We start from the raw sequence: 23,264 nt of genomic DNA on the forward strand, positions 1-23,264 counted from the left end.
TTTCCTAGCTAAAAGAGTTCATATATCTATGAATGAATATAACAAGACAAAGGAAAATGAATCATTATCAGAGGATACTGAATTGCCAAGAGAGGATGTTTTTGAATGCTTTAAAAGAGAAAAAGAAATTGTGAAAGAAAAATTTATGGCTTTCAAGCAGAAATAATTGGTAGAATAGGAAAAAAAAACTCTTGACTTTATGGTGGCAAGTTTGTCCAAAGTAGCAAATGAGAAAATAATTGTTTGGAAATGCAAATGCACGGAAGTAAAGGATATTGTCTAAGAAGAGAAACAAAAAGCAACGGCATGAAAAGAAAACATATTGATCTTGAAGAAGAATATATTATAGGTTTCCCAGAAAAATATTACAAGCTTAAAAAAAATCTGAACATCATAATGCAAAAAAAAAAAAATACAAGAAAGCTGCCTAGAACTTCCAATATAGAAAGCAAAGTTTCAAGAGAAATAATTCAGTGGTTGCCTCCTTAAAAAAAACAGTATGCTGTAAATTCTAAGACATCACATAGTAGATAAATTTGACATTTCTGCAAACAAGAGAAAGCCCTTCAAATATAAAACAAAGGGAATTTAAATAACTCAGAATTAAAATTATATTATATTTCTACTAGAAATTGTAGGAAGGAATAGAATGTATTGCAAAGACTAAAAGATCTCAGGATGCAAACCAAGGTGAAATACTCTAGATACTTGTGTTTAGCCATTAATGAAAAAAACTGGACATTCAATAAAGAGGTTTGTGAAGCACTCCTACAAATTAGACTAGTCCTGGTTAAATTATTTGCAAAGACAAAGGGAGAAGATTAAAACTGACAAAAAGAAAGGGAGAAATCTTATTTCAGTAGTGGAAGGGGATACACTGATGAATTCTCCCATATAAGAAGGGAGGTAATTTATTATTTTTTTTAGGTTTTTGTTTTTGTTTTTTGTTTTTGCTAGGCAATGGGGTTAAGTGGCTTGCCCAAGGCCACACAGCTAGGTAATTATTAAGTGTCTGAGGCCGAATTTGAACTCAGGTACGCCTGACTCCAGGGCCGGTGTTCTATCTACTGCACCACCTAGCCGCCCCAAGGGAGGTAATCTATATAGAGAGAAGGAGACCTTTCAGGGCAGATAATCTGAAGAGATTTGATGATTAAAGAGACTATTCATTCTGTTTTAGGAGATGGGAAATGAGAGCTTGTGGTAACATTTGACACCCAAAAAAGTGGAATGGATAGAACCAGAGAGAAGACTTCAAGACAAATAAGGGAAAAATAACCCTTAGGGAAGGCATAAGGTAATAATGAACTGCACAATCAAGGACATAAAAATACTACTAGAGGAAAATTTTTTTTTCTTAAAAACAAGCAACAGCAGAAACTGTTTAGAAGAGAACTCAAAATCACTGTTAGAAATTTTAATTTCACAAGGAATATAGAAGCTAAAGAAGGATGAAATAAATATGAAGCCTATGGGTCAAAAAATAAGTCTAGGATAGACAGAAAGGGATATTTTTCAGGGAAAGAAAGGTGCAGAAAATGAGAAATTTAAATTGAAGGAGAGGAGAAGAATGAGATTTTTTGCTTGACTGACAGAGGAAAAGACAATGAGAGGAAGAATTAAATAACCTGTAAAAGAGAAAGAAAAAGGAGCTAATAAATTATTCAAAATTCCAGAGCTAAGAAAAGGGGTAAGGTGAAGCGAAGGCAGCCAGTGGAAATGGAATCACCTTAAAACAGATTAAACTAAAATATTTGAAGATGCATAAAATTGCATTTATAGAGAAAGAGAAAAAAAGTCCTAATTTGGGGGGGAAATAATTTTACAGACTAGTGGAGAAAAAAAGAAACCAAACTCATAACTTTTTTTTTATTTAAGGCAACAGAGTTAAGTGGCTTGCCCAAGGTCACACAGCTAGGTAATTATTAAGTGTCCAAGGTCAGATTTGAAATTTGTTCCTCCTGACTCCAGGGCCCATGCTCTATTCCACTGCGACACCTAGCTGCCCCAAATCTGTTGCTTGGAAATAAATAAATCTTGAAAATAAAACTTATTTTAGAGAAACTTGCTGTAAAGATTTTTTGGGGGTAAATACTGAGTGGTGGTTAAAGTTGTAAAATAATATACAGTAGGATATTTACAGACTAATTTCCACAACAAGATAATTCAACCTGTAGGTTCATTGGTTTTTATCCATCTGTTTTATATTCTATTTAGCAATTAATCCTGAAGAAGAAAAAGAAGGAATAATATTAAAATTATATATTAAATGGTTTTATTAACTGCAAAATGCTTTTTGAATGTTTATATGTACATATCCATTTATCTATAGATATCTAATCTCATTTGATCCATACAACGACCTTGTAAAGTATCATTTTTATTTTGATGATGATGTTTGTTCTTTGTTCCCGAAGAAGACCATGACATCAGGGGAGGTGATGCTGTGACAAGCACATGAATTGGATTTGAGTGAGGGTTTGCTGTGCTAAGCCACCAGCCTCACTTTCTCCTCCAGAGCCATCTGGGTCCAGTGGCCAGATATGGATCAGGATGATTGGAGATGGCCCTGAATGTGAGTCAGTCAAAGTTAAGTGACTTTCCCAAGGTTACACAGCTAATATGTCAAGCGTCTGAGGTAGGATTCAAACTCCTGTCCTCTCCTGTGCCATCTAGGTCTTTGACTTACTCAGGGTCACACAAATAACTTTCTATATCTGGGTTTCCAACTTAAATTTCAGATTCCAAGTCTGACAGGTCATAGCTATAGTATGTATTGTTTCCTATCAATTTTCAAACCCTGTACATTGGCAGCGTAGCCCATGATTTTTTTTTTTAGTAAAAAATAATTGTGCTTACCAAATGAACTTGATCCATATTGTTTTCTTTAATTATTGACAATATACTGTTTAGTGTTTGAAATCTTTTTTTTATAAAAAATGATCAGTAGGAAAATTTTGTCATAATTTAAACACAATTTGTGATTTTGTAATTTTATTATTGAATAATAGGAGATTCATCTTCTATTATCTGACTTTATCCAGAAGCATAATGATCTTTTTATATCATTTAATTGAAGGGAATTCTTATAGGCATAGACACCTTTAAATTCCTTAAGTGGTGGGAAGGGCCTATTACTGAAAGGATATTAAACATGCAGTTTCATTCTTTGCTTATAGTATCTGTAGTCAAAATATTATTCCTTTCTTGTTTAAAGTGTGAAGGTCTTTTAGGATTGTCACTCCTATGGAGTGACAATCCTAAAAGACCTTCAAACAAAAGGGTATAGCTATAAGGGACTCTTAGTGGGATTAAGAAGGCAAGCCTTTGTTTTATTTACAATTAAGGGAGTTTTCTTTTCTAAATTGATCTGATTAAAGGTGACTTCACCCAACTCCATTCCTAAAGACTCAGAAAAATAATTATATATATATATATTCATATATGTGAATATAATTTCACTGTTCACATGTGTTATTTTCTCCTTAGTGATCTACTTGATTACAGAATTTTTTTTTTGTTTGCCATTGATCTCTAGTACTTAGCACTGTGCTTAGAACATAGTAGGTATTTTATAAATGGGTATTGACTGACTGACTGAAAAACTCGTCAGCTCATTTGTATTTAGAAAATAGCTTTTATATAATAGATGTTTTAGTATCCTTGATTTTTTTTCTTTCTGTGATTCATTTTCTATGACAATTTCTAGTCTTGCTAAAATTCCTGTATTTCTGCATAAATAGACTTAACCTCCAAATATTCATCTTCATGCCTGGTTGCTAGGCTGCTGCTGTTATAGGAACTCATTACTTAAAACAGAACCCTGTGATCTTGAATATCTTAGGCAAGGGAACTGCATATGATCTTAATATGCATATTTTAATTTTCTCTGCTGTTTTATTTAAAAACTTTTTAAAAAATAGGATTCCTAATTATCATTAGCTAAAGAAGATTGTAAAGGAGGTCAAATAAAATGAACTAGTAGGTTTTTGGATATAGAAGAAAGAAGTTTGAATTTATAAATAAAAATGCAAAAAGTATGTGCCCCTTTAGAAATGGTGTAGCATGATATATGATTAAAAATCAGAGCACTTGGACTTGTAGCCTAGCTCTACTTACTCTACTAAGTATCTGAGGGAACTTGGACTAGGGACTTTATCTCTTTGCTTCTCAGTTTCTCCATTTAAAAAAATGAGGAAATTGAAATAGATCCTCCTCCAAGATCTCTTATATAATCTTTGGTTCTTGGGCAAATCATTGCACTTATCTGACCTCTAGTTTATTCATCTATAAAATGAGGAGGTTGGATTAGGCAATTTCTATTATCTTGGCTACAAATTACACATAAATTGCTCCAAAACTTAATTACAAGTAGATGGTCTGCCTCTTAATCTGCAGTAGATACATAAGAGAGAAAAAAGAAGAAAACCTGGATTTTAAAAGATTTTTGTGTCTTTCCTCTGTGGTCATTCCCTCTTCAGTTAAAATAATAATTATTTAAAAATGAAATTTTTTGTTTGTCTTTCTTGCTTTCTTGGGGGTTGGAGAAAACTTTAGAAATGAAGAAAAAAATAAAGTATGCTTCAAAAATTAGATTGAAAAATTAAAAAACACAAAGCAAAAACTCATTTAAATCCATCCTCTCATAGATGGGGAAACTGAATAGAGAGAGAGAGAGAAAGTAATTTGTTCAAGGTGACACAATGGTCTCCTAATTGTTTGACATCTCAAAGTTTCTTTTGCTTCTAAATTCTCACCACAGGAATATATAATACTTTGAAAGGAAATTAGATCAGAATGTACTGAGGTTTACAGACTAGTAGAATATAGTAAAAAATCTGAAGGGACTGATTGCTTGGATGTTTTCATGCTTTGCACATCTTTTTCATTCATCCTTCTTCCCATCATCAAGTCCAAACCCCTTTCTTGTAGTTTGATAGAGTGCTAAACTTAGGTAGTGAGTAATCGGTATATTTTTTTTCATTACATTTTCATTACTTACAATGTCTGGTGTATAAATAAAAAGAAGCATTATAAAACTTTAAAAAATTTCAACTCAATATCTGCTGTAATCACTGGTTAGCTTGATAAAAACCAAACATGTTTGTAGTCTCTTGAGTTAATATCAGATGTCTGTCTTGTGTATACAAATTCTGTAACTTTGAAAATGACTTAGTAACAAAATGTAAAACTGTGATCCTAACTAGTTTAATGTTCCTAAAACTTATTGATGTTGGGATGAGTCATATTTGCAAACACTATGAGGTAGAAAAGTACTTTTAAAAATATAAATGTATCATTGTTCTGAAGAAGAGAATCTGCATCTTACTCTAAACTGTACAGAGGAACTGGATCAAGAATCAGGAGACCCAGATTTTGATCTAATTCCTGGAAATGACTGTTGTTGTTGGTCAAGTTACTTTCTCACTCTAGATCAGTTTCCACATCTGTAAAATGAAAGGATTGGATTAGATGATTGATACCCCTTTCTTTGTTTTTTAAAAATAATTTTTTCAAAGCACAGAGACTTTTTTTCAGTTTCAAATTCTCTCCCTCACTCTATCTACACCATATCTCACCCATTATTACGGCAAGAAAAACAAAACTTATTACAAATATGTTTAGTAATGCAAAGCAGATTTCTGCCTTAGTCAGTTATTAAAAAGAAAAAATAAAACAAAAATTCTTCAATCTGCACTCCTGAGTCTATGAGTTCCCTACCTGGAAGGGGGTAATGTTTCATTATGACTCTTTTAGAATTGTGGTGGGTCATTCAAAATTGATTATCCTTATAATACTCCTGTTGCTATATAAATTGTTCTTCTAGTTCCGCTCATTTCACTTTGCATCACTATTATTTTTTAAACAATATTAGATGAATTTTTAGAACCATTCTAATGTTTTTATTTTACTAATCAAACATTTTAAAAAGATTCTTAAGACTATTTACTGGCCTATAATTGTCAAAATAAAAAAATTAAGATAATTGACTTTTGAGGCATTTTATGAAACAAGATTGTCAGAAAATGTGATTTTATCAAGAATCAAGAAACCTTTTCTTGACACTTTCTTTTTAGTTGTAATGAGCACTAACTACATAATAGGTATGATATTTAAACCTCTTGTATTATGAGTTTATACCACTCATGATTTCTGAACAAGTGTTACTGTAACTTGTAAAACTTCAAAAGTTTAATTCTTTCCCTCAAGAAATGTGGTTTATACGCCCAAAGGGCAACAAAAAATGAGCATACCATTTGATCCAGCAATACCACTACTGGGTCTATACCTTTGAAGAGATGATGAAAAAGGGTAAAAACATCCATCACTTGTACAAAAATATTCATAGCATCCCTGTTTGTTGTGGCAAAGAATTGGAAATCAAATAAATGTCCTTCAATTGGGGAATGGCTTAGCAAACTGTGATATATGTATGTCATGGAACACTACTGTTCTATTAGAAACCAGGAGGGATGGGAATTCAGGGAAGCCTGGAGGGATTTGCATGAACTGATGCTGAGTGAGATGAGCAGAACCAGAAAAACACTGTACACCCTAACAGCAACATGGGGGTGATGTTCAACCTTGATAGACTTGCTCGTTCCATCAGTGCAACAATCAGGTACAATTTGGGGTTGTCTGCGATGGAGAATACCATCCATATCCAGATAAAGAGCCATGGAGTTTGAACAAAGTTCAAGGACTATTCCCTTTAATTTAGAAGGGAAAAAAACATATCTTATTGTCTGATCTTGTTATCTTTTATACTTTTTGTTTCTTCCTTAAGGATGTGGTTTCTCTCTCATCACACTCAATGTGGATCAATGTACAACATGGAAACAAAATAAAGACTGACAGATTGCTATCCGTGGGGAGTGGGGGGAGGGAAGTAAGATTCGGAGAAGAATTGTAAAACTCAAATAATACCTTTAAAAATAAAAAAAATGTGTTTTATCATTTATTTAAGAACATTTAGCCAGTTTTCTTTTTCCCCAAATCCCAGGAATTCAGTGTATTTCAACTGTTACATAGAAGATGAAGTGTTAGGTACTGTAGAATATAAAGACGAATAAGTCATAGTTATACTTTTCAGATTCTATTATAATATTCCTGGTCTCTTCCTTCTAACTTTGCTTTTCTATTCAGAAGAGGAGTTTTTATTATCTTTTCATTCAGAATAAAGTAATACATTTTAGAGGTCAGTTTATTATTTTTGTATAAAATGTTCAGATATGTAATACATATCTTCTAATTTTTTCATTATAAACTTGTCAACAAAAACAAACAAAAAATCTTTAGTAAAAAAATCTTTTAGTAAAATCTTTCTTGAGCCCTCTAACCTTTAATATGGCAAAACCAAAATAATAAGCAGCAAATAAATAGATAAAATACTTTTGTCCTGTCACATTTGATCCTGCTTTCTTTTTTTATTCTTTTCATCACCTTTTCCCTTATTTTTTCCTTTTTTAATTTTTCTTTCCTTTTTAAAAAATTCAATTTTTATCATGTATTACTGATTTCATTTTGTATTACCTCATAAAGGTCATCTTGTTTATTTATTTATTTATTTAGCAAGGCAGTGAAGCTAAATGATTTGCCCAAAGTCAGGTAGCTAGGTAATTATGAAGTGTTTGAGGTCAGATTTGAATTCAGATCCTCCTGACTCCAGGGCTAGTACTCTATCCACTGTACCACCTAGCTGCCCCTCATATAGGTTTTCCAATGTTTACTTGTTTAAACATTTCATATTTATCATTCAGGTATCATAATATTCCATTATAATAAAATGACATGATTTATTCAGCCATTCTCCAATTAGATTTTTTAGATTGTCCCTAATTTTTACTAACACAAAACAATTCTTAACATTTCTGTTCATATAGATCATTTTTTCTTCTGCATGATGTTTCTGCTATAGAATCCTAGCAGTAAGTCTTATACAGTGGAAAGAGTATTGGTTCTAGAATCAGTGGACTTGGGTTTGAATCTCACTGCTACCTGTATGGGTTTGAACAAATCACTTAATTTCTATGAGCCTCCATTTCTTCATTTAATTTAATTTAATTTAATTTAATTGAGGTGAAATTAGATGATATCTGAAGTCCTTTCAAATTCTACATCTATGATTCTGTGACATGATATCAATTTTATGACTCTTATTACATGCAGTCATATTACTCTGCAAAATATTTACACTTATCTGAAGTCCTATCAGTGATGTATTCCTGTTTTCCTTCAGGCTTGCCAATTGACTTGATCATTCAATAATATTTTTTGATGTAATAGTTATAAGGTAGTATAAAGATTTTTGATTTATACTTCTTTGATAATTAGGCCTTTCTTTGGTAAGAAATCTTTTCATGTGGCTAATGACAGTTTTTATTTTTTCTTTTATAACTTTTATTTATGTCATGCACAACTTTTAAAATGAAAATATTTTAGTTAAACTATAATTCTCATTTTTGTAATTGCAGGTGAAGGATTTGACTAAATATCTGGATCCCAGTGGACTTGGTATCATTAGTTTTGAAGATTTTTATCGAGGAATTACAGCTATCAGCAATGGAGGTTAGTTTTAAAACTGTATTTCTAATGATCTTGACTCCCATAGCATGTCTTCTGCTTCTATTACATTCCTTCATCTTTCAGGAACCATGTCTAAAGACTCCTCTGTGGCTAAATCTCACCCCACATCTCTTCAATTTTTCTAAGCCTTCCTTTCACACTAGCCTCAGAATCTTTCTTAACCACTACAGTTACTGCCAATTCCTCCATATCCCTTTTACAATACTTAGACATCTTCCCATCTCTTTGAAGTCTCTTAAATTCTCCAGTCTTCTCTTTACCCTTGGTTTCATCCCTTATTCCTTTTCCTCTAGCCTTCTTTCTTTATCTTGCTTTCCAGTGTGGACATTGACTTACCACTTTTCTTTCTCTGATTTCTCTCTTTTATTTGTTCAGAAAGTCACCTTTGTGCTTGATGGTCATGTTCTGAAGATTTGAGTTCATCTGCTAATTATTTATTCTCTTTTATCTATTACTGATAAGGCAGGGAATTGTTAAAAAAAATAAAAATGTTGGAGGAGACATATCACTTTGCTTAATTTTAATAGTTTAGGTGGACATATTTACAATCAGCTAATTAGTTCAAGAATTGGACTTGGGCCTGGAAGATCTGTGTTTGAATCCTCCTTTTCTAGGTATATGAACACAGACATATCAACTTCAACTAAATGACTGGTAGACAAATAGCATCAAAGTCAGAGGGATAACATAGCTATTATGACTAAGGTCTAGAAGATCTAAATCAACTTGAAAAAAAGTCAGGGTTTAACTTTCCTTATCTTTAAAATGGAAATAATACTATCTAATACATAGAATAGTGTTGAAAGTAATTTGTAAATCTTAAAGTATTATAGAAATTTAAGTTAGTTCTGATTATAGGAGTGTTTTCTGTACCTTACAAGCATTAAGGGTAGCATCCTAGGTGGTAAAAGTTAAATTCCTTCAGGAATGTATCTTTAGTGGCTCACAGTGATCAGAGTATTTAGGGAAAGGGCCAATTTTTCCTTTTCAGGAAAATCCTAGTAGTAGTAGGGGATTTCAAACAGCTTCCTACTATGAATAATATGTTTTTGAAACTCTCATCCCTGTTTTTAGTCAGCCAAGGTAAGCTTGGTATAATTGGGGTTGGAGTCAGAGGATTTAGATTTGAGGCCCAGTCCTGCTTTCTCCCTTGTGATGGACATCCCACTTACTCTATTTGTTACCTAAGTTCTTTTTCTGTAAAATGAGGTGATTAGACTAGACAGTCTCAAGAGTCCTTTAGCTCTAGAGCTATGATCCCAAGATCAGAGAGAGTATAGAAATAAGGGCAACACCAGATCCCTTGAAAAGGGAAAACAAATCTAATTTTAAATTGGCACATTATTTTTCTCATGGAAAGGGGATTGTTACCTCATTACACCCAAGTCAGCTTTATGAAGGCTGATGAAAATATTTTAGTTAAACTATAATTCTCATTTTTATTTATTTTTCTAAAACAAACATGAAAGTTATAGTTTAGGAGACTTTGTTTTTACTTAGTTATAGAGAAAATGTTTTGAAGTAGTGCATAAAAGTATTTTCATAATTTGTGTTATGATCCTCAGGAATAGAAGGGGAACCAAATTGTCTCTTCTTAATAAAAATGTTATTTATATAAAGTAATCTTGATGATATTGATGGCAAACTATTAGCTATCAAGTTAGAAGAATGAATAAGCCTTTGAGTGAGGGTTTGAATTTGGATCAATTTAGAAAAAAAGTGAGGTATTGAATGAATACCAGGAAATCTCATATAGAGGAGTATCCCAGTTCTAAAATTGCCAATATAAACTCTAAATTGAAAAAGATTTTTTAAGGGAAGAGTAGTGATGAAAATGTTGAAATATAATATAATTCTTAGCCTTTCAAAATGTTTTTCAACTGAGATGGACTGATTTGTTTTTTAATGTGATGGAAAAAATGAAAAACTACTTAACCTCAATAAAGTTGACTATGGTTGGGAAAGAAGTGAAAATGAATGCAGCTGAATAGGGAAGCGTTTGGTAGAGTTCCTTTCATATAAAGATATTAAAGTGCTTCAAAAACTAACATTTTTAGCCTACAGAAGACAGATGGTATTTATAATATGTTACTGCAACAAACAAACAGAAAAACCTGATTCATTTTACATTGAACTTTAAATAAGTTTCATGAATAAAAGGCAAAAGATTTTTAAAAAATCTTTGATTACTATAACAGTATTTAGGAGAACAAAAATAAACCTTGAAACTCCAAGTTGGTATTATTAGTTTGTTTTTTTTAATACTAATAGAGCTAGGAAGCAAAATGACTCTGAAAATGTGACTACTGAACTTGATCCTGAAGGGCTTATTCAGTATTTCAATCTTTATTAAATAGTTTCTAATGGTGGCCTCTATGGATCTTTCATTTGACCTAATCAGTCGGATTGCTTATACCACAGAAATGTATTACATATAGACTTGTTCTGTTTTTGTAGGGGAGGAACTACTAGGACCTACCTAGTTTACTTCTTGCAGAATGGTTATATGAAAGTTAGATATACTTACCATAAGAAATTATATCCAGAAACAGAAATTTAAAGAGAATTGAGTATAAAAATGTAATTGATGCTGTTCCCAACTGTTAAGTCAGTAAGATTTTTGTCCTTGTTGAAAAAAGTCATATTTTCAAGGTTCTCAGATAAGGAAATTATATTACTAGCAGGTTATAATATAGATTTGAGGGAAGATAAAATGCTATAAATTTTTTTAAAGGTGAGTACTTGGTGTATGCTATTTTTATGTTGAGTCAGAATGTTCTGGCATGAGAGGTCAGTAGCAATTGCTTCTGTGATTTCATTTGGAGTCATGTGATTCTGAGTCTGACTCCTAGTATTTAACTTGCGTTAATAAGAACCATGTTGCTAAGGAGATAATTGGGGGGTAAATTAAAGAGGAAATAGAAAAAGCTATAAATGTGGTAGACCTTTCTTATAATAGTTCTTTTTTCTTTTTTTTTTTGAAGCAGGAGTAGAACAGGGATTGAATTAACTTGAAAGAATTAAAAATATCAAACAAACTTAATCCATGTAGTGATTATTATGTTAAATTAATAATTTGATGCATTTTAATAGAAAGATTATGGGGCTTAGTGTTTATATTCTATTTCTTACTAGCCACAGGAGTTTGAACAGGGTTATTAAAAAGAGGAGAGGTGCTTAAGTGATGGCATCCCTGAAAAGGTAGACTGGATCCAAATTATGAAGAACTCTCAATGTCAAACCTTGAGGTTTCTATTTTATCTTGGAGACAATATGGAGCCACTGGAACTTTTTGAATAGAGTGACGTAGACCAGTACTTCCTGTAGTGTCCCAGGTGACTGCCTACTCTGCTTATCTTTTGAAGTTGTGAAGAAATGACTTTAAAATATATTGAATTATGATAGTTTTATTCAAAAGTTATTCCCACCAGATTTGGTCTAATTGAACTCAGGCTTTTTTGAATGAATATAATGAAAGATCATATTTGTGACTCATGAAAATATTTATGAACATTTTCCCAGTTAAATTACATGAGAGGCAGGCGGTATTGTGGAAAGAATATCAGACTTGAAAGAAGACTTTAAATTATTAGGGCAGAACTCATCCTAATCTTCATAAAACCAGTGTTGTAAAGTTATTGTCTCATGATAGCTTTTGTGTTGTAGAGTAGATTATTTTTACTGTGATGTCAATGCATATTGGTAGTGAATATAGTTACAGTGAGCATAGGTGAATATTATAGTACTGGGAGAATGCTATACTAGAGAGAAGAGGAAGCAGAGGATTTCTGTTTTGTATGTGTTTGTTTCCAACAGTGTTCTGACGTGATTTTTAGAAAAGTAGAAAACAATTGCCATACTACTTGTTTTTAGTTTCTTCTGTTAATTAGTGACAAATGAGGTCAACATGAGGGGAAAAATGAAAATGAGTTCACTATTTCTGCCTGTATAGTTTTTCTTTCTGTAATGTTATCTGTCCTTCCTATTTGTGTCTTACAGTTAAGTACAGAGATTTGAAAACTGAAAATTATTGATTTAGATTTTTTACTATAGGCACAACCTCACTAAAGTTTTAACTGGATCAATAAAAAAGTGACTTTAGGAGAAATGACACTAATGAGGCAGATAGTTCCATAGGAACAGAGATGATTGAAGAAAGTCTAGAGCTAACTTCAATGAAAAGAATGAGGTGGTGCAGTGGATAGAGTACTGTAGAATATTCTAGAATAAGGAGAACCAGAATTCAAATGTGGTCTTAAATACTTAACTAGCTCTGTGACTATGGGTATCAGAACTGCCTGAGTGAAAGCCTAAAAGCTTTAGAAAGATGGTTATATTTATTAATGTTGGGTGGGGCGGAGTTATGAAGAGTATGCCTCTATTTCCTTTAATTTTTTCTAAATATTTAAAAACAAAGTCAAATAAAAATAAACCAATTTTTTTCCTTTGCTATCCCATAAGATTTTTATTTTGCCTCTTTAATTTTGTTACAAATTCAACACACATGTGTTTTTTCCTTTCAAGGCTTTAAGGTAAAATTAAATCAGAAATATATGATCAAATCAGAAAAAAACCCAACCCAGAATGTATATGTTAGAGTTGATATCATTGGAACACAAAATTTGATTGGGGAACCTTATGATGAAAGATAACTCACCTATATGAATAGATAAATAGGGTCCTTTGGAGGGTGGGGAAGATACCTTTTCATTATTTATTGCTCTCTGCATTATTTATTGCTTAAGTTTTTGTTATTTAATATTTTAGTGTTCTTTTACCCCCTAAATTCCAGCCTTCTGGTGTCAAATTCTGTAGCTCGAGTTTCAAATGTGATGTCTTGGATTGTATTTATTGGTGATTGAATAAATATCTAGTTCCTGGTTTCTTCTTTTTTTCCCCTCCCTCTTTTTTCTCTCTGTGCCTCAAATTCCACATCTTCCAGTGATGTCAGCAATTCCCTTGCATAAGTTTTTTTCTTTTTGGTTTGTTTTTTCTTTAGGTTTTTTGCAAGGCAAATGGGGTTAAGTGGCTTGCCCAAGGCCACACAGCTAGGTAATTATTAAGTGTCTGAGATCAGATTTGAACCCAGGTACTCCTGACTTCAGGGCCGGTGCTTTATCCACTGCGCCACCTAGCCGCTCCTCCTTGCATAAGTTTTAAAAAAATTTCTGTAGCATTAAAAAATATATTCCACACATTTTGATACTTATCTTCTTTATGTCTTGTCTTCAGAATAATCTTGTAGAATTCTTGAGGGGAGGAACCTGGTCCTTTCCTTCTGTATGCTGCCTGATCTGCTCTAGCATTATTCCCTTCCATTTCCATTGCATATATCTTACATATGAATTGTTTTGCATGTGATCTCCCCCATTAGAAAGTGAACTCCTTGAAGGCAGAGTCTCTCTTTGTCTTGTCTGTCTTTGCATTCTTTAGCATGATGCCTGGTACAGAAGTAGGCATTCAGATACTTACTGAATAAGAATAAGTAGAAATGTTTAGCTGGTTTGGTTTCCTTTTTAAAAAAATCCCATTATTTTCCCTCTTTCTTGATGTTCTTTGCTTAAACCAATTTTAGTTTTTGTTTTATATTACTTCATTTCTTAATTGATCCCTCTATTTACCCTACACAGAAAATCAGTCTTTATAACATAAAATAAAAAAAGAGATAAAAACAATCCAGCAAAGATATAGTATTAATGAAGTCTGCTTTATGTGTACTGTTCCACTTCCCAACTCTGCCAAAAAAAAAAAAAAAGGAAAGTAATATGTCTTTTTCTTTGAGGTAAAAATTTCTCCTGCTACTTTCATGTGAATACTTTAAGGCATATATTTGGAGTTGGAAGGGCATTAATCCAACTTCCTTATTTTATATACTAAACAGCAAGGGCCCAGAGAGGTTAAGTGGCTTCCCTGAGGCCACATAACCCTCTGGCATTTCTCACCAGGATCCTAAAACTCTTGTAACTGTCATTTTAATACTAAGGCAGCAGGACTGCCTAGGCACCTGGATGTTGTCAGTAAGGGCCCTGGGATCAGAGGGGGGTGGCAGCTTTTGTTTTAGTGAGAGGGCGGAGGATATATAGTTATAGGGTGCTAGTGCTTTCACCTGAGGATTTCTAGAAAGGCGCAAGGCCCAGGAGTACCATCCAAGAGAAAAAGACATGTCTTAGTATTCTGGAATTAGCTGGCTGCAAAAGAGACTTAAGAAATCAGAGAAGTGTTTTGGACTGTCTTATAGTTCTGTGATATTCCATGAGAAACAGGTGCTTATAATAGAATACTGGATTTAAAAATCAAAAGACCTTAAGGAATAGAAGAATGTTATTATGTTTGATATAGATATTTACTACTTATATAGAAATTTCCTAGCTATAGGAAGGAAGCTGGAAAGTATATATTGATGATAAAAGAAGGGAGTAAAAATGAAATGTCATGGTGGAGAATATAATATATATTTTCTATATTATATATTTTAGAAGAGAGATATGGACAACTAGTTTCTGTTATAAATCACAAAGCTACCATAGAAGGGCAGCTAGGTGGAGCAGCAGATAGATCATTGACCCTGGAGTCAGGAGGACCTAAATTCAAATCTAGCCTCAGATACTTGATACTTACTAGCTGTATAATCTTGGGCAAGTCATTTAACTCCATTGCCTCACAAAAGAGCAAAAATCAAAAACAAAGCTAGTTATGATCAGTAACTTTGGCTACTTGATATATGCTATAAGTCTCTCTCAGCTATTAGCAGAGCAACTGGTAAGGTTTTTTTTGTGTTTTTTTCAAGGCATTGGGGGTTAAGTGACTTGCCCAGGTTCACACAGCTAGGTAATTATTAAGTGTCTGAGGCTGGATCTGAACTTAAGTCCTCCTGACTCCAGGGCTGGTGCTCTATTCACTACGCCACCTAGCTGCCCCCAACTGGTAAGTTTTTGACATACTCTGCTGAAATTTCATCTTTCAGAAGGTGGAAAACTAATAAAGAAAAAGCTAGTTTATTAAGGAAACTTGAAATGAAGTACTCCTGCTATTTTGGATTTTGTAATTTTTAAGAAAAAAGACACCATAGATAGTTTGAGTTGAATCTAAACTTTAAAAGAGTGAATTTCAAATTATTTAATGCATAGGATCTTATGGCCAGGACTCTAAAAAGAAAGTTGGCTGAAGAAGAATGGGAGCATTAAGAATGAAATTCGCATATCACATTTTGAGATGATTCCAATGAGGGATGGGAAAAGCGGGACAAGTGACATCTGAGGAGATACTATGACTACTGGGTAACTCCTTGAGCTCAGACTTTATGCAAAAACTTGAAAATGAAGTTACAGGTAACTGAAGATCATAGTATCATAAATTTAGAGCTAGAAAGGACCTTAGAGGTCATCCAATTTAATCTCTCTTTATTTTATAGATTTAAAAAAAATGAAGCCTAGAGAGATTTGACTTTTTCATAATCTAATAGTTAAGAAATGACAGAATTTGACCCCAGATCCTTTAACTCTAAATCCAATGTTCTTTCCACTAAGAGCATAGACATTAGAGTTAAAAGTGACCTTTAAAGTAATTTAATTCATTTTTCCATCCTCCCCCTTAACAGATGAATAATCCAAGAACCAGAGAGGTTATATGATTTTTCCCAAGGTCATACAGGTAGTAACAGAACCAGAATTTTGTTCTCACACTTTTTTTTTAAGTCTTTTGCAAGGCAATGGGGTTAAGTGACTTGCCCAAGGCCACACAGCTAGGTAATTATTAAGTGTCTGATGCTGGATTTGAACTCAGTTACTCCTGACTCCAGGACCGGTGCTCTATCCACTGTGCCACCTAGCCGCCCCCAGAACCAGAATTCTGAAAGAATTTATGGACATAATTGCCTAGCTTTGTGACCTTGGGTAAGTCACTCAAATTCCATTGCCTTAAATAAATAAAAATCAAAATAATAAAAAAGAATTTACGAGCATAATTATTGAATTTTTATCAGTGATTTTCGAAAGATCATGGAGAATAAGTGATGTTACAAGATGTTTCAAAAAAAGGAAAGATTGAGACTTCAAAATATAGATCAATGAATTTATTTCATTTGCTTATAAAATTCTAAAACAGTTTAATAAAGACATGACTCCTGAATAGTTATATTGAGTACTATTTAAGAAAAAGTCTTGACAGACTAAACTTATTCCACCACCACCCCCCTTGCTAGGGTTACTAGATATGTAGTACAAGGAAATTCCATAGGCATATGCAATTTCAACTTTTTATGACTCATAGATTGGGATACACTGCTGAGACTTAGATGGGCTTCAAAAGAACCAGATGAGCTAATCAGTAGTGAAAACAATAAGACCTTTTATTTGGTACTTTTAAGCTACATGGCTTAACTGAAATTACCCAAGGAAACATGAAGGAGGAAGATAAAGAAAGAGTACTAAGACTGTAGAATTACCTCCCACAGAAGAGATATACATACTGGGGTTAAGACTAACACCTCCAAAACTGAAACACCATTTTAATTTCCCATTAATACCTCTAAAATATGACACAGAAGAGAAGGGATAGAACCAGAATTGTGACTAGAAAGTCTTGAGCTTGATGTTCCATGACAGGTCATGGTGGGAGTCCAAAATGATTTATGTGAAGCTTCTTCTAGGACTTTGCACATTTTTACTGGATACCAAGCTCTCCCATTGTGATGATATACGGCATATATCAGAGCAGCTGTGGGATCAAGGTAGTATAGGGAAGCTGGAGGAGGAGGGCTAAGTGTTCTGTAGAGAGGGATTGAGATTTCAGGAAGGTGTGACTGGTTTCCCTGCCTCTGATCATGTAAACAGGAGGCACTCACTCAGCTGGGAAGCTGAAAGTTCCTGATCTAGAAATTTTAGGCATAGAAGATTCTAGATAATAGGAACATTCAAGAATAGGAGCAGAAGTCTGCTTGAATATGCCTGCCACCTGGCTAGGCAGCTGAGTCTTGTCTCAGATATTTGGCATAACTGGTAATAGCATCATAATCCAACCTTAGGGTATTCTGAGGTCTCTGACTACCTTTACCCTCAGTTGAATTTGTGTTTTGTAACAGAATTGCCTATTATAGCTCTTGGTATTTAAACAGAAATAAAGAAGTCTAGAGAAATGGAAAAAAATAGGGGCAGAGATGAAGGAAAAAGGAAATCACAACACGAACTAATATAAACTTTTGGAGAATCATAATAGCTATAGGGAATATTTTTGCATTTGTACTTTTATACAGGACATGACAATAGTAAACACCTTTGGGAGCAGCTAGGTGGCGCAGTGGATAAGGCACCGGCCCTGGAGTCAGGAGTTACCTAGGTTCAAATCCGGTCTCAGACATTTAATAATTACCTAGCTGTATAGCTTTGGGCAAGCCACTTAACCCCATTTGCCTTGCAAAAACCTAAAAAAAAAATAGTAAACACCTTTGATGAGCTTGTTTCCCTATTTTATGCCTCTGTGTTGACTGAGAATTGTTTCTGTTTCACCTATTAATGAATCTTGAATGATCTTAACATGCATGGGCAAACTTGGGTAGATAAGAGTTTTTTAAGATTTCACTTTGTTTACAGAATTAGATAAGTCTTTAGTATTAAACAATAAACAGCAAGCTTTTATAATCTATATGTATTTTTTTTTTTACTGTGAAGATGTAATCAACTGTGGAGAAAGAATCCCCTGTGAATGTCTCTCCTCCTTTCTCATATTTTCATTAAGGATACTTCCATAGTTACATGGGACATTCTTCTAAAGATTTCACAAGAATTCGGAAGTGTGCATGTAGGTCAGTAGTTATTGGTTGTCTTTTCTGACTCCTCAACAAAATGTCAATTAATTAACTGTGACACCGCCACCCCGAATTCTTTTAGTATTTTTCCCTCTTCAAAATATCTTGAAAATCAAATACTTGAAGGCTTTTTAAATTGTGTTGTTTTTATCATATATTTCCTTTGCATTTGATTGTATCCAGAAAATTTTTCTTTATTTTCTTGAGTGTTATTTCCTTTTAATCAATCACTAAGCATTTATTAAGGTGCTACTGTGTTTTGAGAACTGTGCTAGATAGATCTTGGAGGCACAAAGACAAAAATGAAATAATCCCTGCTCTCAAAAGATCTTACCTTCTACTGGGGAGAGACAATAGATACATCAATAAATATGTACAGAATAAACACAAAATAAATAGAGAGGGAGCTCACCAGCAGTTAAGTAGGTCAGGAAAAGTCTCATGTATAATAAGTACCTAAAGGGAGGGATTCTGGAATTCAGAGGTGAAAAAGAATTTAATTCAAAACATAGAAACAGGAGCGCCAGGAGTTGGAGCCCTGTGTGAGAAGTAAGAAACAACTGATTTGGCTGGACCATGTTTGTGAAAAGGGGAAATGGAGTCTAATAAGGCTGGATGGATACATTGGGTCTAGATTGTACGGGATATCAAAGGAAAACAGCAATTTCTATTTTATCCCAGAGGTAAGAGCGAAACATTGTAGTTGAGTGAATAAGAAGGGACATTGTCTGACTTTATGGAAAATTACTTTGGCACCTGGATGAAAGAATGGTTTGGAGGCGGGGAGAGATGCTGAAACAGTGTTTCTTGGTGAGAGGTGATGGTGGCCAGAACTTGAGGCTGTGGCAATGTGAATTGAGGGAAGGTTCGGGACAGTGAGAGGTGTGGAGGATTAGTTATGTGGGGAGAGGGAGGAGGCAATTATAATGCCAAAGTTATGAATCTGAGAGACAGAATGTTAATACTCTTGACAGGAATAGAAAAGTTTAGATGGAGGGAGGAAGGGTCTGTAAGGAAATATAAGTTCTGCTTTTGAAATGTAGAATTTGAGTTATCTTCAGTCTGATTGGAGTTCTAGAGAGACCTGGGCTGAATATATAGATCTCTGAGGCATTTGCATATATATGATCATTAATCCTATTAGCGTTAATATAGTCATTGAGAAAGAGTTTAGTTAAAGAAGAGAATTAAAAATCTTTGTACTTTATATGAGGACATATATACAGGTGATGAGATTAGATCAATAGCAGAAATACTTGCTGACGTTTGCTATCTAGTTCTAATTCCTTCACAGGTAAAGAAACAAAGAATCCAGACAAAATCCAGTGACTTGTCCAAGTCACCAGGCTCTATAACTCCAGAACCAGCATTCTTTCTGTGACAACCACTCAGTTTTAGGTTGATCACTTTGTGTAAAAATGATCTTAGAGGGGCAGCTAGGTTACCCAGTGAATAGAACAGTGAATCTGGACTCAGGAAGATCTGAGTTCAACTCCAGCCTCAGATGCTTAATTACTTAGCTGTGTGACCTTGGGTAAGTCACTTAACCCTATTGCCTTGTAAAAAAAATAAAAAAAATAAAATGATCTTGGGATGTATTTGGCTCTTAGAATACAATTTCTTCAGGCTAATTTCCCCTTCTACTTGTTTTCACTGTTTTATTAGAGTATTACTTATACTTTAATAGTTTACAATAGATTTAACCCAAACCTAGACCCTTTAGGTACTCTTCAGGTGTTATACTCTGGCTTCTCTCTTAGCTTTGTAATCCAGGATCTTCTCTGCCATGGGACTGCTGACTTTCTTCATAGCTTCCCCACATGCTGACTCACCATACCCCTCTCCCAATATTTTCCTGGCTTGCTGCTCCTGTACATAGCTAATCTTCTCTAACTTTTCCCAAAATCTATTTGAACCTTAAAAACAATTAAAAAACCCCCAATAATGCCAAACATTTCTTCCTGCCTGCTCCTCCCTAGAGCTTAGGTCTTCCCCCTTGTAAGCTCCTTGAGGGCAGGAGCTGTCTTACTTATATAAGGATCCCTACTACTTAGCACAACACTACTATATGCTATATACTTAATAGGTGATTTTTCATTCATTCACCTTTCATTCATTCACTTTCATCATGTTTTGCAGACAAGATTGTACTCTAAATGGGCAAGGGAGAGCAGCCAGCTTTCTTCTGCCCTGTCCCAATGCTTGGCAAGGATAAGAAGTGTATCTTTTCTGATAAAGTTTTTAGGTTCTTTTGGTCATAAGGTAGTTATTTAAGAGAAATTTCTGAAGGAATCCTCATTTTTAACTTCTCTGCAATCTTTGACACTATTGATCACTCCCTCCTTGATAACTTTCTTTTCTTTCCTGGTTTTCCTATATTTACCTGATCTTCATGTCCTTTGCTAAATCCTTTTCCAAATCACACTCACTAACCATAGGGATCCCTTAAGATTCTGTCCTGGTTGTCTTTTCTGCCTCTTTAATACTACATTCGGTGATCTCAGCATCTCCCATGTATGTAATTGCCATCTTTGTGGTAAGGATTCTGAAATCTATCTTTCCTGCTCCAGTATCTCTTCTGACTTCCAATCTTGAATTTCCAACCACTTTTCAGACATCTTGACCTGAATGTCTTATAAACATCTTAAATTCATTCTGTCCAAACAGAACTCCCTCTAAACCTTTACTCCCTCCTATTGTTGTTCATTTGTCCAACTCTTTGTTATCCCATTTGGGTTTTCTAGGCAAAGAGACTAGAGTGTTTTATCATTTCCTTTGCCAGCTCATTTTGTAGTTGGAAACTTGAGCAAACAGATTAAGATGAGTCTTCCTATGTTTGCTTCGGCAGTAAACAGGTTAGGATGAGTCTTCCTATGCAGTATATATACGTACACACACATGGTGTGTGTATGTGTGTGTGTATGTGTATATATATATATATATGTATATACTAAAATTGAAGGTTAGTCTAATTGACTCTAGACTGAGCACTCTATCTATGCTACCTCGCTGTCTCCACCCCCTCCTACCTCCTCTATTTGCAACTTAATCATCCTACATTCATCACCATCTCTCACCCCCTTACCCAATATCCATACATTTGCCAAGGCCTGTCAATTTCATTTTTGAAATAGTCCTCAAATAAACCCTCTTTTTTCCTCTGTCACTGCCACCATTTCTAGTCAGACCCTCACCCTCATCACCTCATGCCTAAACTATTTCAGTAGCCTGTTGGTGGATCAGCCTGCCTCAAGTTCCTCCCCAGGGGCAGCTGAATGGTGTGGTGGATAAGGCTAACACTGGAGTCAGGAGGAATTGAGTTTAAATATGGCCTCAAGTACTTGACACTTACTAGCTGTGTGATCTTGGGCACATCACTTAACTCTACTTTGAATCCAGGGCTGTTTCTAGTCAACCTGATCCATATCTGGTCACTTGACCCAGATGACTCCAGAGTAGAGAGTGAGGCTAGTGACTTAGCACAGCATCCCTAAATCAAATCCAATTCACTTGCTTCTCATGGTAACACTCCCCCCCCATTTAATGATCTTTAAGAATAAAGGACAAACACCATCATCATCATCAATATCATCCCCACTCCATTTCACTTTACATTCAGCCACTAAAATGATTTTCCTAAAGTGCAAGTCTGATCAATAAACTCCATTAGATTCATATTGCCTCCAGGACAATTACAAAATGGTTTCTTTGCCATTCAGGGCCCCTCATAACCTGGTCCCTTCTTTCCTTCCAATCTGTTTACTCCTCACATAGTCTTTGATCCAGTGACTCTGACTTGCTGGCTGTTCCTAGAAGAAGAGGCTCCATCTCTCAGCTTCATGCCTTCTCTGATTATTTCCCATCCTGGGATGCTCTCCCTCCTTCACCCCAACAACTGACCTCTCTTACTTTCTTCAAGTCCCAACTAAAATCCTACCTCTTACAGTGATCCTCTAATTCCAGGACTTCTCTCTGTTGATTATTTCCTATTTCTCCTATATAGATCTTGCTTTGTTTATATTTGTTTGCATATTGTCTTCACTATTATATTACAACTTCCTTGAGGGTAGACACCATCTTTTGCCTCTTTTTGTATCCTTAGTACTTGGTACAGTGCCTGGTATAGGCACAATTAATAAATGTTTATTGAATTGAATTATCCATTTCCCATTTTTGAGGCTTAGTGGTTTATTTTAAATAACTGAAATTTAGAACTGTTTTAAGATCACACAGGAATTTGGAACTCAAAGTTTTATATTAGAAATCTTAAAAAAAAAAAGCTCAGTGAGCTTTCCATTCCATTGCTATGCACATAGTAAGTAAGCATTTAATAAATATTTATGATTGATCTTAAAAAAACTAACACAGAATCTTATCTGCATTTCTTCTAAAGTTAATTTTAATTTTAATTTTTTTGTTGATTTTTGCTCTGAAATTATCTCTATCATTTCTTAAGGTATAATAGTATTATATTAAAGTCATTCTACAATTGTTTAAGAGACAATGCAAGGTACTCTTAGAGTTGCTAATTCTTGTCTTAGCTTGTCTTTTCTAATTTCTTTTCTTCTTTCCCATCTACCACTCTAATTCTTTCAGGGTCAGCAAGGATGGTTTACTTGTCACTATGCTCTTCTCAGTGATAATCTCTTTAACTATACAAATCTTTTGACTCCCTGTTTCTATTGACATATTTCTACATCAAACTGTTTATGTATGTATTTGTGGATTCACCCCTCTTTTGACCATTTTAAGTAAGAGTTAAGGTCACCTGATATCACTCCATCTCTTTCCTTCATATTTATATATTATTCTCATTCAGTCACTTAGGAGGAATTGCACTTTCTTCCCCTTCCTCCTTTCTATACTAGTGATTTTT

The 23,264-nt window shown here is 34.1% G+C and overlaps 1 protein-coding gene across 2 annotated transcripts in view; it reads left to right on the plus strand.

Annotated features, from left to right (window-relative positions):
• The window catches only part of RAB11FIP3 (RAB11 family interacting protein 3), a 184,845-nt gene that overhangs the window by 56,771 nt on the left and 104,810 nt on the right, over window positions 1-23,264 (plus strand). For both annotated transcript variants that reach the window (XM_074197045.1, XM_074197044.1), the window contains exon 2: window positions 8,475-8,568. In XM_074197045.1, coding sequence (XP_074053146.1) covers window positions 8,475-8,568 — 94 coding nt within the window. The remainder of the gene's footprint in view (window positions 1-8,474; window positions 8,569-23,264) is intronic.

Source organism: Macrotis lagotis, chromosome 8, assembly GCF_037893015.1.
Source record: "Macrotis lagotis isolate mMagLag1 chromosome 8, bilby.v1.9.chrom.fasta, whole genome shotgun sequence".
NCBI classification, from domain to species: Eukaryota; Metazoa; Chordata; class Mammalia; order Peramelemorphia; family Peramelidae; genus Macrotis; species Macrotis lagotis.